This window comes from Parambassis ranga, chromosome 15 (genome assembly GCF_900634625.1).
Source record: "Parambassis ranga chromosome 15, fParRan2.1, whole genome shotgun sequence".
Classification (NCBI taxonomy): Eukaryota; Metazoa; Chordata; class Actinopteri; family Ambassidae; genus Parambassis; species Parambassis ranga.
In genome coordinates this window covers 14,941,687-14,959,644 of record NC_041035.1, presented here as the reverse complement: position 1 = coordinate 14,959,644, position 17,958 = coordinate 14,941,687, and the positions used below count along the sequence as shown (strand labels likewise).

Below are 17,958 nucleotides of genomic sequence, written 5' to 3'. Positions count from 1 at the left end.
GACACATGTCGAGGTTTATGTTGTTTTTATTAAATGCTTTATGTACAAATACAGATTACACACAGGACAAAGCACGCATTATAAATAACACACTATACATCGCAGCTGACTGCTTTCAACCCAAAAACAAACAAAAGGAACACAATCTCACATTATTTTGAATCATTTAAAATCACAATATAGGCTCATTCTTGTCTGTGCTATCAATTTCATGTAAAAGTTTTCATCTTTCAGTTTGTGTGACAGGTTTAAGGATATGGATTTTAAAGCCACCCTCCGTAATTCCGTGTACAGCCATAGACGGCGCTGCTATGATCGTCACTCTGCCAAGCCAAATAATAACTGAATATGATTGCCTGATCTGACTCAGGGGTGTAACTGCATTAAAGACAATAAATGGAAGCCAATTTGTCACAATCATGGACGTAACCTGCAAGAATAAATCTGCATTTTAATGTAATTTCCCAGTTTTTGTGGAGGATAAAGGTGGAATGAAGGGCATTTAGTTTAAAACAGCCTTCCTGTATATGGATAGGGACGGTATCTACCACCCCCCCCCCTCACTCACCCACTCACTCTAAATAACAACATTACAATACTGTAATGTTGATTTATGTGCTTTATAGGGGTTGTTTTCCATTTCTAAAGGAGAAGGCCAAAAAGTAAAGTTTACAACATTGTATTTTTAAAAAAAATTATAAAGAGTTTAGGAGATTAGGAGGTCACATATTGGGAGCACCTTCAGTATCTGCCATAGGGATGTTTTCTGTAGCCGCCTCTGGTTAGTCGTAAAACTGGAGCTTTGAGACTGGGTCGGGTAGTCGCCCACTCCTCTTCTGCAGACAAAACATTAAAAAAAACACACACACACACACACATGTGGAAAGCTGTTGTCAAAGAGCACAGGTATCATCTCACAAGGACATTTAAGTGAAAAAAAAATCACTTCCTGGGTTCTACTGGGGCTTCTCTTCACACAAAATTAATTCCATAAGCCCTCTCTGCCCTCTCTGTTGGCCCAATACTGAGATCTGAGTGTCAGCAGCTCCTTCCTCAAAGCCAAATTACATAACGACGGCCACCTCTGCTGCATGGCACATTGCACCGCTTCCAAATAAGAAAGTGTTTATGAGGCAGAAAATCAAATCATTGCCCCTTTGGTTTTTTTGGTTCGGTCCAAAACGTCAACACCCCAGCGCACAATTCATTGTGCTGAAAATGAATGAGCCTGCAAACCTGCTGTGGCAACTAGCTTATCGTCGCGGTCATGTGACAACTTGGTGGCTCCACTTTTTGCTGATACTTACATTTTACATTGTGTTATAAAAGACCTATATATATAAACCTGTTAAAAATCAATGAGATAAAAAGTTTGTTTTTAGAACAGACTTATGTGCACAGCAGAGGTTGGTCAGCACACACTCCACCTTCACAATGGATAGTGGTTAATCCAATGAGCTTTCACAAGCACATTTACTGTTATAGACACAGCTTGTAGCCAGGAAGGTAGGAGGCAACATTCATGCCGGAGTGGCTCCCTGGGTGAGGAGGTTTAGAAGTGGGCTGCAGCCACAAGGTCTCTCTCTCTCGCTCTCGCTCTCTCTCTCTCTCTCTCCCTCTATCAGTGCAGCAGCAGCGACAGCTGTAGCCAGGAGTGTGTGGTCACGATTGTCAGGAATTTATTTAAATAAAGTCCAAGGTGATTTTTGATTGTGAATGTGACTCCTCATTAGCTTTAATAAAAGAAGCCATTTAATTGTTGTTGGCTTAATCTGACATGGAAGGATAACACCAGGAAATACTGCACTGAAACAACAACAGTGATGCTACAGCTGCTACACACCATGCACTGGAGTTTAACGAAACGTGTGGGTCACTGCCGCACTTTATTGTCCCATTTTTGCTCATTGATTTTTTTTTCTTTCATGTTGTTTCAGTCATTGCTATAAATCATGTACCTTTTAGGGCCAAGAGTAGGTAGAAGAGGTCCCTATCAGCCCATATGTATGAGAATGATACAGTGATAGTATGATCACAACATATTGAGTGATTGTTGATTAACATCATTTGATCTAAATACCAATTTAACAAAACCCCCAGGTGACTCATTACTTGTTCTGTCTGACCAACACTCTGACCACAAAAATATGGACTTCATAAGAATTTAAACAGACTCAGACAGTAAACAACAGGAGAAGCTGAAGCCAGAAGATGAAAAGGGAAACTTAATCAGCTAGCATCTTTTTTCAGCCATGTAATTGAATAATGAGGTACCTGAATTTACAGTGAGTGCCAACAAAGAGGAGAAGTCATATGAAAGTGAGAGTGACTCATTTAAATGATCTTTTCAGTGCAAAATGCTGCACTTACCGTAGTTATTGTAGGATTCATCAGTGGTTCCGTGTCCATATTCATAATAATCTGAAATGCTAAATCAGAGTGGAAACATCCATTAAAATGATGTTTTTTTTTTGTTAAATCCAATATGGAGTATTAATATGAGATAAAACAATGTGTTGTTCGATCTCTTCTTACACATCTATATTGTATATCAATACAATTTGCTTAGAAAGTTCTACTCTAACAGGTGAACATGCTGCTTTTGCTGGACACTATTTTCAGTGGTGGATGAACACACATTTTTTGTCAGTCTTTACAGCAGCAGGATGGTGTAAGATACACAACACAACAGTGCCGTTGTTGCTCACTGATGTAATTTTAACAGAACAACACACTGCTCTCACACAGACATGTGGTTGGTTGTTATTTTTGGCCTTTTCATGTGTTTTCTTAAATTAAATTAAATTAAATTTGAAACCTTTATTAGTCCCACAATGGGGAAATTGCTTAAGGCAGCCCAGCAAAGAGTGCCAGACACCAGTGAGTACACTGGAGGCTATGCAGGTAAAGTGTCTTGCCCAAGGACACACAGCAGCAACTAGGGAGGAGTTGGGATCGAACCACCAACCTTCCGGTTACTGGACAACCCTGCTATACCACTGAACCACTGCTGCCCAAACCACTGCTGCCCACCAATGCCCCATTTCTTGTAGAAATGTTCAACAGTAATGGCCCATATAGACAGCTGGTCACACTAGTCCTTACACACACAATAACAGTTGACAGATGGTTTTTGAATACACTTATTTTTTGTTTATCCAGCATTTTGTGTGTGTGTGTGTGTGTGTGTGTGTAAACATTACATCTTTGACTGATTGCTGTAATTATCCTCATAGGCTTCGTAACTCTCGTCGTCATATTCTCCACCATATCCGTCGTCGTAGCCCTGCAAGGACAACACAAAGTTCAGACCATTAGCATCATCTCTGCCCAGAATATAAAGGATCAATCGATACTTATAGAAGAGGGAAAAAATAATGTCCAACAGAGATTATTGATTAAGGTTTGCAGGGGGAACATGTCTTACTATTGGAGCCTAATGGACACTTTCTGAGACTCAAACAGCAATATGGATCTTGTAGGAGGCTACTCAGGAAAGGAGCACAAAAGCCAGCCAGTGACTACAGTCCAGTTCAATAATAATAAAAATGGCTAAACTCCACGCAGCCCATGGTAAAGGCTTGATATAGACACTTTACCTCTGCTAGGGACTAGCACTTGGAGGTGTACAGCAGGTGAAATGCCTCATATATTTCACAATTTTTTACAACTTATAATGTTAATTATATTCGGACTTAAAATTACGCATAATTATGGATATTGCTGCTTGAGCGACAGACGTTTGCCATATCACAGCGCGAGTTTCCTGCTTCCACGATCACCCGCCCCCCTAAACTCCGCTTGTGCTCCCCCTCTTTGTCCATATTTAGAGTTTTGGCGGACATGACACTGCCAACATGATGCTGCCAACATGGCGGCGGTCAGAGCGTCCCGGAGCCTCCCACCAAGCCTCAAAACAGTGCTTCAGAAACAAACGGGTGACGTCACAGAAGCTCTGTCCATAGTTTTTACTCACGATGGTTTTACCGCACCAGTAACACAGGGCTGCCCACGGATGTGCCTGAATTTAGATCGGCACGGATTTTTGGCCAATGCCGATATATATACAAAAATAGCAAATATCGGCCCGATATATCAACCGACCGATAAATCGGTCGACCTCTAGTTACAAGTCTCCAGGGGTCTGTTAATCCATTCAGTGACATTTTCAGTGTGCTTATGGATCAAATCAGGTAAATATTGTGTCTCATTAGAAGAATAAATCACAAAAGATGCCGGTTAAGATCCCATCCTGTGTTTGCATCATATCAGGATCATCAGTTTTTTAGACACTGAAGGTTGCAGCAGGAATAAAAACAGGGGGAAACTGGGTGAACATCACCATTTCTGGCCGTCTCACTTCTACAGCTTCCATTGATTTTACTCCTAAAATCCCTTTAAACAGAACAAATTCCCTTTACTGTCCGGCTGCCAAAACCCAGATCAGAGAAGAAGAGGAGTTGATCAAAATGTTGATACACTCATCAGAGTTGCTTTCAATTAGGACTGTGCACTGCAAGAGATTAAGTTTGACAAGCTGAGGTAAGCACTTAAAGTAGGACTTTCAGGAAACTTTCAGGTTGTTCTGTCTTCTCTGGGACTGAGAGGACGGCTCCAGGCACCAAGCTCATAAATAAAAAAACACTTCTGTTTATTCTTTGTTTTTTAATTTCTACTTGTATTCCATACCAGGTGAGCATCCATTTAAGATAAAGTGCTGCTGCTCATACAATGAAACATTATTTATTATAAATTATTTAAAACAATTTTCTCTGCAGAAAATCAATAAAAACAAACTTGGTGGGACATTGTGTGTGTCTGTGTGGAGACAATGAAAGTGGGGACACAGATGGGGGAACTGAAGTGATGCCAGATCTTATAATGGTCCCTCTCACAGGTTTCATTCACTTCATATCAAATGAATGTAATCATATCTCTGCAAACATTCAGGCCGGCAGTGTTTACACTGTGTTTGTGCTTGTAAGACACACATTAAACCCACAACCTCTTAACCACTTACATCTGTGATTCATTATTAAACTATTATGGAACTATCGAACGTCTGCTGCTGGCTCATCGCTGCATTACCAAGCCCACAGAGCGCAGTGAGAGGGTAGAGCTGTGTGATGCTCAGAGTCGGTCAGGGTCGATGGTGATGCCAGGATGCATCAGATGGCTGATTCTGCAAAGTCTGGCCTGTCCTCCTCAGACAGCATGTCCTCATTTTCTCTCATTTTTACTGCACTAATAAGCTTTAGATTGCATTTGATTTCTTTATAGAATTAGTAAACATCATCTCCTAATAGTCGTATGATTCACACACCACTTTGTTGCCAGAGGCACCAGGTGCTTATAGCATGAATCTGGAGACATCGGCAGTAACATCATGCTCCCACACACCCTCGTCCCGCCTACACACCTGCACCACCCGCACACTCAACGGCAACAATAATGTAGATGTTTTAACATAGTTTTAAATGCATCTCATGATTAAGTCTGCATCATTCATTCTGAAATTTCGAAATTGTTTGATGGTGTGATGTACAAACAGAGGAAATGGTTGCAGGATGATGAAAGTGAAACCTGCACCTTACATGAACTGGTCTGCTTGAAGCAAGCCCTCTACCTAATATGCTGTCAAATGGTTTATTCATGACAGCAGAGATAATCGGTCTCCGCAGACCAAAGGTTCACGTAAACACCCTAACCTGAAACTGGAGAAAGGCCAAAGCGTGTGCAGAACAGTAGACTTAGCTATTGTCTCCGCTTGTAATTGTTGGATCTTTGCTCATTTATAGAGATTTGGTGGAGTTTAAAGTGCTTATGTTTCTTTTTCATCGTGATCTAATCTTTTCTAATCCTTCCCAGGCTCGCTATTTCCAATGAAGCTCTTCTATGGTACGTACAAGCTTTCGGTTTCCTTTTTTTTTTTTTAAACATCAAACACATTTTAAATCAGCAAAATAAAATGTGTTGCACTGAAAGTGGTTTATTCCAGAAAAAAAAGTGTCAACAGCACATTATTCCTCCGTGTCTGCCTGTAACAATAGCATCCTGAAATAGGTGTGGCTGCTTTGGGTTATGCTTTATGACACAAAAGCAGAAAAATCAGGGTGAAGGACATCAAGTGCAGCAACACAAAAGAAATTACACCCAGGCTCTTGTACACACTCCTCATCTCCTGTCGGGTAATGCTGATTCAAACCGCTCTGGTTCCTGTGTGGCTCTATTTGTGCGAACATGAAATTGACTAAATTAAAGTTAGGGGGGATTATGTTAGGGATTAAGTTGTTCAGGGGATCCTATACTTCTCACTTCCTGCATGAGCCTTTCTCCACAGAGTTAGAGACCAGCATATCTCAGTAATTAACCATTTTATCCCAGTATTTTAAAAATAAACCTTCAGTTACAGCAAGAAATTCTACAGTAGCCTATAGGATAAAAAAACATGCCTATTGCAAAATAAATTACAGAAGATACATTTATTTGAACACACAGCAGCCTAGTTAATATATAGAAATACATATTATAGTAATATATATCCACCGTGTGCATGCTTAGCTTAGCTTAGCATAAGGAAAGTCTCTCTAAGGTCTCATTTGTTAAAGCCGAACTGATCCTTTGCTAATGTGTCCAACCTCTTTAACTCTGAGGTCCCAACAACATTACAGCACACTTATATACTCATGCTAGTCATGGTTGTGCTATTAGGCGTTGTTGCTAAGCTACATGGACATCAACCAATATAGCGCCATCCCTTAAACACAGTGTATTTCTTATCTTATTGAAGCGTTGCACTGAATATCTAATAATAGCCACAGTGACTTCTGCTGAAGAGTTTGTCGATATATCCATTTACTCAACAGCCATTTTTGCTATTTATAGCGATTTTCATTGTAAGATGGCATCAAAAAGGAAAACTATCTACTGAAGAAGACAATGAGTTGTAGTTTCACAGCAGGATAAAAAGCTCGTAGAGAAACCTTGAGACAGGACGACCTTTCTACTCAATCTATACATGTATATGGTTCCAGGATTTATTTTTTTACATTTAATTATTTAACTGTGAAAAACAACTACATCATTATGAAGAAGCATCATTCACCGTCATTCACAGGAAAAAAAAAATGTCCATCACTGTCTCTCTGCTGACCTCTGTGTTTTGTTAGTGCACGCACACACATCCAGATTTGACAAAGTACTACAGATAAATAGTTCAGCCTCTAATAAATGAGGCTTGATTCCTCTAGTTTGACACTCATCTGTAAAAACAATTAACACTGGTCCCTTTTAACAAGGCAGAGGACATAAATCAAGTGTTAACACAAGAGTGGAGAGTCCTCGCTCAGTGTAATTAGGACAACGGGAACCTAAAGGCCCTTAGCACTGTGCTTCGTTATCAATTGACAACCTGTATGTCCCCTGGCAGTGACTGATCTTCATAGGGAGCTGCCTGTGAATGCCTTTCCACGCCGCAGAATGGGGAGGAAAATGAGATTTGCAGCCTTTTGTCTCGGTGAATAGATGCTGCTCCTCACTGCTTTGTACCTGTGCAAATTCAATCAGCATGCATCTTTTGTTATTGCTTATATATTTAAAATATTAGTTGACTCCTGAATGTGTTTAGTGTATGCATTGAAAAGTTACATTCTACCACATATAATGTAAACAGGCAGGCCGAAGAATGATGCCAGGCATGTATTTCTCAGTGTTAATTGCTTATTGCTATGAATTTAGCATTAGATGTAGTTGCATCTGTCTGCTTCTGCTCTCACAGGCTGCTCCAGTCCCCGATGATACAGCCGAGGCTATTATGCATTCTACCTGAGTTTTGCGCAAGTGTATGTCATACATCTGTTTTAATAAACAGGAGAGTTCTGCATGAAGAATTTCCATAATTAATTTAACAAATGTGAACTCAGCAGTGGTTCTGAACCTATTTTTATAAAGCAATTACAGCAGATGTGCGTCCTAACCCTCACAGTGGCCTCACAAAAACAGCTTTCCTTCAAGAACCTCACGGATCTCCCGTATCTTTTATGTTCATGAAATAGATGATACGAATAGAAATTTCTTCCCGTTTCAAAAGGGTGTCCTTTCACTTTTTCCACAGCAGATAGATTAGAGTTTTTTTTTCCTTCAAAGCCTCCCAAAGCCCCTGTGTTTAATCACATTATGGCATTTCCTGCACAGCCTCACTATGGTTGCAGGGCTCAGGTTTAAAAAGCGAGTTATATGCGTTTCAGTTTTTACCAGCAATTTCTACAAGTCATGGTCTGCTGTCAGGGACAGGGTGCTGCATCACTCTCAGGTTCCTTTTATCATCACCGCTGACATTAAAAGATAAGATTTGATCCAGATGGGATCTGATCTTTAACATTAAATGGGGGGCCACGGTCCCGGTCTATACAGGATTCCATCCATCACATCTCTAATCTGCCTCTGCTCTTTCTCTGCACCTTCACATAGAAAAACTTGATTACAGTGAAATGTCTCACTGCTGCTCTGTTATCAGCCAAATGAGTTAATTAATGCTACTTTAAAATGTCAAAATATAATGGTTATTAGTGCTATTATTGAGTCATTGAAATGCTACAGAAAGAGAAAACATCAGATCAAATGCTGTCAATAACATTAGAGATTAATAGAGGACATGAATTATATCTGCTGAAAGTTAAAGATGCCTTATCACTGGACAACAGGCGTCTGTCAGTGGATAACAGATCTGCATTTTAAGCACTTTCACGTAATGTTATAGATGAGATATTAATTTTGGAGCAGCTTCATGTAGACGGCTGGACGGCTGTTTCATTTCTATATGACAAAAAAAGTCAAAAGCTATCCAGCTATGCAGTTTTCATTGTTTTCCTTGAAATGATCAAAATCTAACTTTAACTAAAAAAAAAGACAGTCGACTGCTTACATAATGTGCTCTGAATGTGTTTTATAACAAAATATTATATCATCAAATGATAATTTATTCACTAAACAGCTTATCAGTTTATCTGAAAGGATGCTAAAAGCCCACCAGCACTGTCTACTGTGAGAGATACACATATATACCACGCAGCAGATGTTTTCATGCTGCGATATGTTTTTTCTTGACATGTATCATCTCTCGATTGGAAAGATTCAAAAATATTTCAGGCTCATTCTATTTATTCATTCTCAATTTAATGTAGACTGAGACCTCTCTTTCACAAACTTGCCGCCACGGCGATCCACTTCACTTTTTGCCATCCTTTAAGAGGTACAATAATGTTCACTGTCACTGTATTAGTTTTACGACGCTGACAGCATGACAGCGTCCATTTATCACTACAGTCTCCAGAGGAACCTCTGTTACATGATGACCCGCGGCGCAGCAGAAACAGTAGCAAATGTTTATGGGAACTTCACCTTAAATGGAGGAGAAAACAACAACCTGTCATTCATTCAACACACACACAACTTCATGTGTGTGTGCTGATTGTGAATAAGCACTGAAATGTATAAGATGTGCAGTGATAATAATAGCTTGTTGTGTTGACTGTGCATAAAAGCAGGAGGTAAAAATAAGAACTTCAAACCGGGGCTGTGTTGCAGGAAAGAAACCTTAGTATCATGATTGATAAATGTGTTATTTTTATAATATTTGATTGGGTGATTGGTAAGTTTGTGGTCTAAGGTAGAAGAAGTCAAACTTAGAGTTTTGAACGTAGTCTCCTCCAGCATTTATGAGAATATGAATTCCTGCTTCACAGCATCTTGACCTCTAGCAAGTGCTCCGCAGCAGCGAGGACATTATCTAGGTAGAAGTCTGAGGGTGCTAAATCAGCTGAGTAAGGCTGGCGTTTGATGACTGCACCACTCTAAACTGGTGGACTGAAGGGTTATTCTCGTGGAGGAGCGCTCTTCCTGACCTGTTTGCCTGTAACTGTGTGGCCCTTTTCCAAGCAGTCATCCCAGAAATGTAGGCCATCCCCTGTCCTCCTGAGGTCAACCATTTGGCTTTCTTAAGTGTCATAGAACCTGTGTTTTTCCACTGTTTTTATTCTTTTTTCTCTCTGGTTAGAGATGCTGGAGTCAGGCATGGCTACCAAATCCTAAACCAAGACTGTCTCTCGACTTCCTTCCGTCCTTCCTTCCTTTACATCAGGCCCAATAAGTTGCTACCTGGTGTCATCCTGTATGGGCACATTCCCAGGGGATCGACTGCTTTGCGACAATGCAGTCCTGTGATTTCATCAATCTGTCAGGACCATATCATGGATCCTGACATTGGTCTCCTGTGTGGTGACGGTGACTAACCTCAGAGTGCAGGGGTCACCTACAACATCTGAATCAGCAGCCTTTACCCTGTTGCACAGGAGCACCAGTCAGAAGAAGTAGCAAATGATGATGCTCACTTTTGTTTTTAAATAACAAAAGCGTACTCTGCTTAGCTCAGTGTTGAACCACACATGCTGATGAGGGCTTTTTCACCTTTGACCACAAACTTATTATTATTTGAAAGTAAAACACCCATTGAATTGTTGTTTGATCCCCAACTCTTCCTGCATGTCTTGCATGTGTTCTCACTTTAGTAAGTATCATTATGATGAAGGCATATAATACTATAATTCATGGCTGCCTTCAGCCTCTCTGGGATTTGGTAAGGGAGATAAACAACAGTTGTAGTACTCATTAGAATCATTGAACAAACAGCTACAGTTCAGGGGGAACAAAGAAACCAGATGATGCAAAGGATAGAGCAAGGTGAGAAAGAGAAAACATTATGTTCATAGATTATAAAGCAAACCAGGATATATGATAACCAGCAGCTTCTTCATGCTTTCCTCTGAAGTTTTAAATCAATATCATCCTCGATTAGGTACAATTATAAACATTCCAGCAGTATCGCCTTTATGAGAGACTGACAGTTTGACAGAGTCCATCAGTCAACAGTCTCTGGAGAAATTACACGATACATACACACCATATTTTCCTAAAGACAAGCAGTGACAGAAATACATCCTCCGCTTCGGATGTACTATTGTGTTTCAGTAGATTGTACACTGCAGGGTTCTTATAGGGAAATAGCAGCAGGCAATGCAGCATCTGGTATACGGAGGGAATGAAAAAAAAAACAAAAAGCTGGACCTTCCTATACAGAGGTCTATCTGGGAACATGCTTAATGCAAACTGTGCAATGTATTAGCGAAAAAAAAGATATGAGGGAAGAGAATGTTCAGGACAAACTCGTCTTTCCATAATCCCCCAGTCTCTGTGCTCCCACCCTCCTTTTCCAGCCTCCAATTACAAAGAGAAGAAATGCCTGGCTTTTTCACTCCTCAGAAATACACAGGCTCTACATCAGAACTCAATTTGGTTTGGTAATGAGACTGCGCTTGTGCATTTCCCCATGCAGACAGCCCAATCTTCAATTGCCTGCACACATGGGGGCTTTTCTTAGCAGGAAGGCTCTGAGGAAATAGACTGGTAAAAGTGTTGCCTTTTTTCATTTGGATGAAACTTAGAGCTCACCTTGTGTAGTCCTTTCAAAATGACCTTGAAAATGTTTCTTCTAAGATCCCAGGATGAGGGAATACTCTAACAACAGCACTGAATATTTCCTTGATTTAAGTGATAAGAAAGATTTCACAGATCACTGATCAGGGCGCTAACTGTATGTCTAAGTGGGGCAGTTTCTCTCTGCATGTTAATGGTGCAGCTATTCACTGTGACTTCCTACCATATAATAAAACAGCACCATTCCAGTAGGTGTCTCTTCTTATTGCACTAGTAACAAGAAAAATGGCAAACTCTGAGACCAAAGTGACTAAATTTACATTCTTCCTATTTTATTTTATGTTATTTTGATGCTCTGATATTGTCAGATCAGAAGCTCAACACTTAACTCTTAGATTTCAGACCATTTTCTAATACATAACCTGTCTAAGTGCCCTGAGGTGTCTGCACCCGTTCACCTCACTTGTTTTTATTTATGTATTTATTTATTTTATTAAAACAGCCTGCAGCAGCATTTTGTTTGTTGGACGCTTGCTGTAAAACTAGTGTAGAGCACAACATTGTGCTTCCATAGGTGACAGAAAAAAATAGCATTTTGCTGTGTATGCACTATTATTACATTCTCTTATTGCTGCTGCTGCTGCTGCTGTTATTGGTGCTAAGCTATCAGAAAGCTTTATGTTCGAATTATGAGGCTTTGTCTGAGACTGAACTTGACCTAGAACGTGTGGAAAGTGTGGCAATAATGTAAGATGTAGAAAACCGAAAATCTTTGTTATTCTGAATCGAATTTGAATTTAATCAGCTTGATGAATCATTATAAACAGTATTTACAGCCCATCCTCATATACAGTATGAACAGGCTGATTTTCGCTTCCTCTAAAAACAAACTACGGACATAATCACCAAAACAACAAATATGGCTGTTACCTTGGTGAATATCACTTCACTATCATTTTAAAACTACTGAGCTGGGGTTAGTAAAACATCCAAATCTTTTAACATACACTGTCGTCATATATGACCACATCAGACACACCTTCAAGCACCGAAGAAGGTCATGAATATCACATCAAGTCTGGCACAGCAACACATGAAAGACCACCATGAACGGAAAAAACCCTATGAAAATGTGCCATGATTTTAAAATATTGGCAAGAGATAAAGAGAAATTGATCCCTGCTTGTGGTTGTGGTGTTGACTTGTTTACTTGTCCTTAAAACTTTTTAGTGAAGCAACTTTATAAAGAAACTGAGATCATCCAAAATAAAGTTTTTAAAATCGAAGTAATCATGTCTCAGAATGCCGCACCGCTCCACATAAAGCCAGACACATCCAGTCCACATGAAAGGAGATTAAAGTAAGTCTGATTTGCACATGGCTCAAGTAAAATAACTATCAGATATACTTTTCAGCGTGTGCAAAGAGGATTGGACTTACATAGTCGTCGTATGATTCATGTGTGACTGCTAACAGCGGGGGTCTGTACCCGCTGCTCGCTGCGGCCCCTCTGGCTCTCGGAGCTTGTACCTCCCTCGTCAAAATCGTTGTGGGAAGTTTGCTGTGCACTGTTGTCGCAGTCCCCCGAGGTGCTGCCGCTGCACTCCTCCCTGCACCTCTGTGGCCCCTGGTAAAACAAACAAACAGACAAACAAACATGGCAGCAGTTTTACTGAGACCCTCCACAAGTGTTGTGATTTTAAAGGAGAAGTAAACTTAAGACACAAAGTAGTCTGTTAAATCCCTCTTATCTCTGCACATGTGCAGGCTGCCTCAGTCGGTGGTTGTCATGCAGCGCGCTAAGGTGAAACACAAGATTAACATAGCACTGAAGTAGATCTTGTAGTGATCAGAAGCCTGACGAGTGTCTCTCTATGCTGTGCAAACATGCCTTTGGAATGCAACATGGTTATTTCTCTAACATGATGGAGCAGGGCCGTGTCTGTGTTTGTAGAAAATCACATCTGCCGCTCAGGCTGTAGGCAGAGAGGTATTCAAAGGGAGCGAACAGTGATTTGACACAGGGCAGACATGAGGAATGTAAGGTAGACTGTTTCTTTTATGAAAGTGTGACTGCCCAGCGGCTGGACTACAGGGACACTGCAGGGATTAGCATTGCAAAGCTGTCTATTTTCTGCTAAGTTAACATTTTAACAGCATGATGTAGGTGGGCTAGTATACACCCTTTCTTCCTCTGGCACATCCTTCACTAGGTAGAAGACCATTGTGATCTAAAAATACAGACAGTCAAAGGAGAATTACCGGTGCATGTTTTTTCATGGAGATTTACAATAATCGCTTATCATTGTACCATAAGGGGAAAATCTGGGCAAGGGACGTGGTGGTGGTGGTGGTGTGACTTTAAATTGGGAGAGTCCCATGTTACTGCTGGATTTAGCTCATCGTCTACATGTGGTGCCTGAATTAGGCCAGGCTGTCATGGCACACTGTACCTGCTTATACTCCTGAGGGACCGCCACGGAGCAGGGAGATTATGGACACTTTGCTCTTCACACAAGCAGCTGCATACATGACTAAGCCAATCAAATGCTCTGTAACATTAAGTTTTTCTGCTCCTAGATCCTAAAATCCCCTCGAGCTGCAGAGCAGGGAGAACAAGTAATATGTGAATCATCAAGATGACACAAGTGGGGAAAAAAAGACTGTTTTAAACTATTAACTACAACCAGAGGAAGACAACTCAGAGCAAGTTTGCATAAAACGCTGCGATATTCACCATTAAATCAACCTGAAAATACAAAGTGACGGAGGGTACTTTTTATTTTTAGTAGTTATTGTTCTAGATTATCTATAAAAGCATAAACATACAAATCATATTGCAATGAATAACAAATGACTGTAAAGGTTTTAAAAAAGAGGATTTAAATTAACACAGCTCAGCTGTATTATAGAGAATTTATATGTTCTGCACAAACAGGGCAGACTGAGCTAGTCTGAGCAGACACAGCCCACCCCAGGTGAAGCAGACATGTTCAAGAAATCAAAGGACATAAAAATGTGAGGAAGCACCTAATGGACACAAAATTATTTTAAGTGCAGGGTGAATCCTGTTTTTTTCAATCATTAACAACTTCAAGGTAAAATGCCTGCAAAACTAACTTTGATGAAGTATGAAGACCCGCAATGGAGTCCAAACCTCTCACCCACAGTGCTGAGCTTAGTGGCCATGCAGTGCTCATCAATTACTTTCTCATGTTGCTGCTGTTTGTTTCATTCTTAGTTCACCTCCCTGTCAAGTAATTTTGCAAAATGTGATAATATATTGACTTAAATAAACATATTCTGTGTACATGTATATGTACATCTTGCATGAGATCCTCACACAAACTGTATTTTGCACATCAGTGACAAGTAGGGGTGTCCGATATGACGATAAAAGATTGTGAAGGATTTGAACGTGTTGACAATCTGCCAGAGCAGACAGATCGTATTATCGTTCATAGGGCACCTTCTATTAATTGCAGTTCTATGTTCACACAGACGCATGAGTATTTTTTCTTGGCCAACTCACAGTATGCTTAATGTGAAGAGGACCAACCAATGATAGCCTTCCTGTTAAATTCAAAAAGAAAACGGTGGAATAATTGTTGTTGTATGTTCGCTGCTGTTTCAGCAGCTAAACATCTTCAAATTCAGTATGCGTGCACGCACGCGTGTGTGTGTGTAGTGGGAGGCAGGTATTTGATGAAGATGCTCCATATGAGGACACTAGTAAACAGTGGAAAGAGGTGACAGCAGCAGCTCCATTTTCCCTTACATATGATTCCCATTAAAGTTTGATCATTTGTGTTCTAAATCACATTGAAATTTAAGAGTTACCTAAGTTTTCTTTTTGATTTGACCTTGTTCAATAATGTATTCAGTGTTTCTTTATCAGTCTGTGTTGTTTGCCTTTAAAACCTACTGATAGATTTTGAGAATTGACAGAGTAGGCTACCTTAAGTCATTGACACAGAAACATGCAAAATAGTCTCAATGTAAAAAAAAAACAAGTTATGATAAAAAACGTGATTGTGATTTTACCATTAAAAAAAAAAATCATGCTAGGATATTTTTGCTATGTTTTTTTTTTTTTATATTTTTGCCACCCCAGTGATGAGCATACAGTCCTTTACCTCGTGGATATCGTGGTGGCTGTTCGCCTCGCCTGCACGCTCCTCCCTCTGCTCGACTCTTCAGAGCCGTTCAGCAGGGATAACTCTCTCAGTTGCTCCTGCCTGATCTCGTCATTGTAGTCCTGTGGAAAACAAAATGAGGCATGTCTTGTATAAATTAAAAAAAAAGGGAACATTTGTCTTCAGACTGCAGCAGATGCTCACCACAGCAGCAAATGTCATCAAATTAAAATTATCTTGACACACACACACACATACAGACACACAGGAAACACATGGTGTTGAATAGTCAATGAAGAATGTTATCTTTTGGTGGTGGTTTGACACAACATGCTGCGGAGTGATTAGTAATGTAGGAAAATTACAATAAATATTCCCCAAAAGAGCTCCAGATTCTCTCTCTCTCTCTCTCTCTCTTTTTTTAGAATGAGTTTGTATGAGTAGAAAAAGTAGAAAGAGGAAAACAAGTTTGCAGAACTGCAGTGTGAATTATTAACAACTTTCCTTCTGGAGAACAAAAAATAATGTCTGACCAATAAAATCAATACAGTTTCACAATCCTGCTTGTTGAGATAAAGGAGGACGTAAAAAGAAAATCAAATCACAAACAACTTTTTTTCACTTTGAACGGACAGAAAATAAAAACACAATTCTTGTTTTGCCGGCACACAGTCTGTAATTGACAGTTTCAGCAACTTTGTGTGGAATATTGTTATCTTGTGATTCGGAACTATTTTTTTCTCAACCCGTTATCAGACATGATACGGATCATTTACACAGCAGATAAGGGAGTGGACAAAGCAGTATTCATTATCTTGTCATTGCTGACGGATAAACAGGCTTATTTTTTACAAAGACTAAAACCAAGCCCACCAGATTCAGCACTCCGGCAAGACATCTTCACAATGACAACAAAGCAAGGCAGCAACAGATTTCTGTGGCTGTTTGAAAAATTTAAATCCAGGCCACCAACAAAACTTATATATATATATTATTGTTTTTCAACTAGATTGCATTTCAGTGTTCATACAGAAAGTTATCCTGATCTATTAATCGGTCTTAATCAATCATCTTTGCATCTCGCTTCCCTACACTTCACAGCAAATATTTCCTTTGTACATTACAATGTGATTTATAACTTGTTAAATTGAGATTTTGCACAGTAGATAATACGAAATTATTTTTCTTTTTTGCCGTCGGTCTAATAGAACCTTAGTGGCTCATTTTTATCATCTGTGTTCTAGTCTTTTAGTACAGTATGATCAATATGTCCGTTTATTCATGACCAATCTAGTTTAGAAGCAAACCTAATAAAAATATATTGATTTTGATTTGTGACTAGAAATCAACTAATCAATCAATTAATCAATCAATCAACTAATATGTATTTATATAGCACATTTTTAAAACCTTGTAAACAAAGTGCTTTTAAGAAGTTAAAAAAAGCTGAAACCCCCCAGAAACCCTCACCCCAAAAACTTACAGTACCACACACACACACATACACACACACCTTTATTCATTGTATAAGTAAAAGAAATAGGATCAGACACAGACCAAAGAAACACTGTGATCACTTCCACCAAGTTTTGCAGTTTTGTGAGGAAACACACAGGAAATAAACGTAAAACCTAAAACAGTAACCAAAGTAATCAGTAAATTAAACAATAAGACTTAAAATAAGCTAAAAGTGCTGACAGACCTGTGCATATTTATTTAAAATGATAATACTCATGCTTAATATAAAAGAAATGAAGATATGTAAATGAAATAAACAGATAGAAATGATAAGTATGTAAAAACATTACATGAATAAAGTCCAGTCAGTTAAACCATACAATTAAATAATAAATAAGTTTGAAATAAGTATTTATGAATATAACAGAAAGTCTGAGTTTGAGTTTGCTTTTAAAAGTGTCCACACTAGCTCCTGCCCTCAGGTCCTAAGGCAGGCTGCTCCACAGGCGAGGGCTGTAGAAATAAAATGATGACTCGCCGTGAGGTTTTATTTCCACTCTTGGAATAGTTAAGAGGCCAGTGCCAGAGGACCTGAGGGGTCCGGAGGGCTCATAGGATAAAAGCAAATCAGATAAATAAGATGGGCCATGAAGAGATTTATAAACTAGTAAAAGGATCTTAAAATCAATTCTGAAGCTGACAGGAAGCCGATGCAGAGACTTTAAAGTTGGTGCGATGTGTGCTCTCTTCTGGATCTTTGTCGGCAGGCGTGCAGCTGAGTGTAGTTTTAGGTTTAGATTCTTTGTCATGACACCGGAAAGAAGAATTAATTCTATTCAAAAGCAACTCTGGAGATGTTCTTAAGATGATAAAA

General features: G+C 39.5%; 1 protein-coding gene across 1 annotated transcript in view; it reads right to left on the bottom strand.

The window, feature by feature from the left end:
- Positions 1-339: 339 nt before the first annotated feature.
- Positions 340-17,958, bottom strand: part of khdrbs2 (KH domain containing, RNA binding, signal transduction associated 2) — a 49,425-nt gene continuing 31,806 nt past the window's right edge. The window contains exons 5-9 of the mRNA XM_028423740.1: positions 15,627-15,748; positions 12,931-13,117; positions 3,204-3,286; positions 2,371-2,429; positions 340-836 (exon numbers count right to left, since the gene is read on the bottom strand). Coding sequence (XP_028279541.1) covers positions 742-836; positions 2,371-2,429; positions 3,204-3,286; positions 12,931-13,117; positions 15,627-15,748 — 546 coding nt within the window. The 3' untranslated portion in view covers positions 340-741. The remainder of the gene's footprint in view (positions 837-2,370; positions 2,430-3,203; positions 3,287-12,930; positions 13,118-15,626; positions 15,749-17,958) is intronic.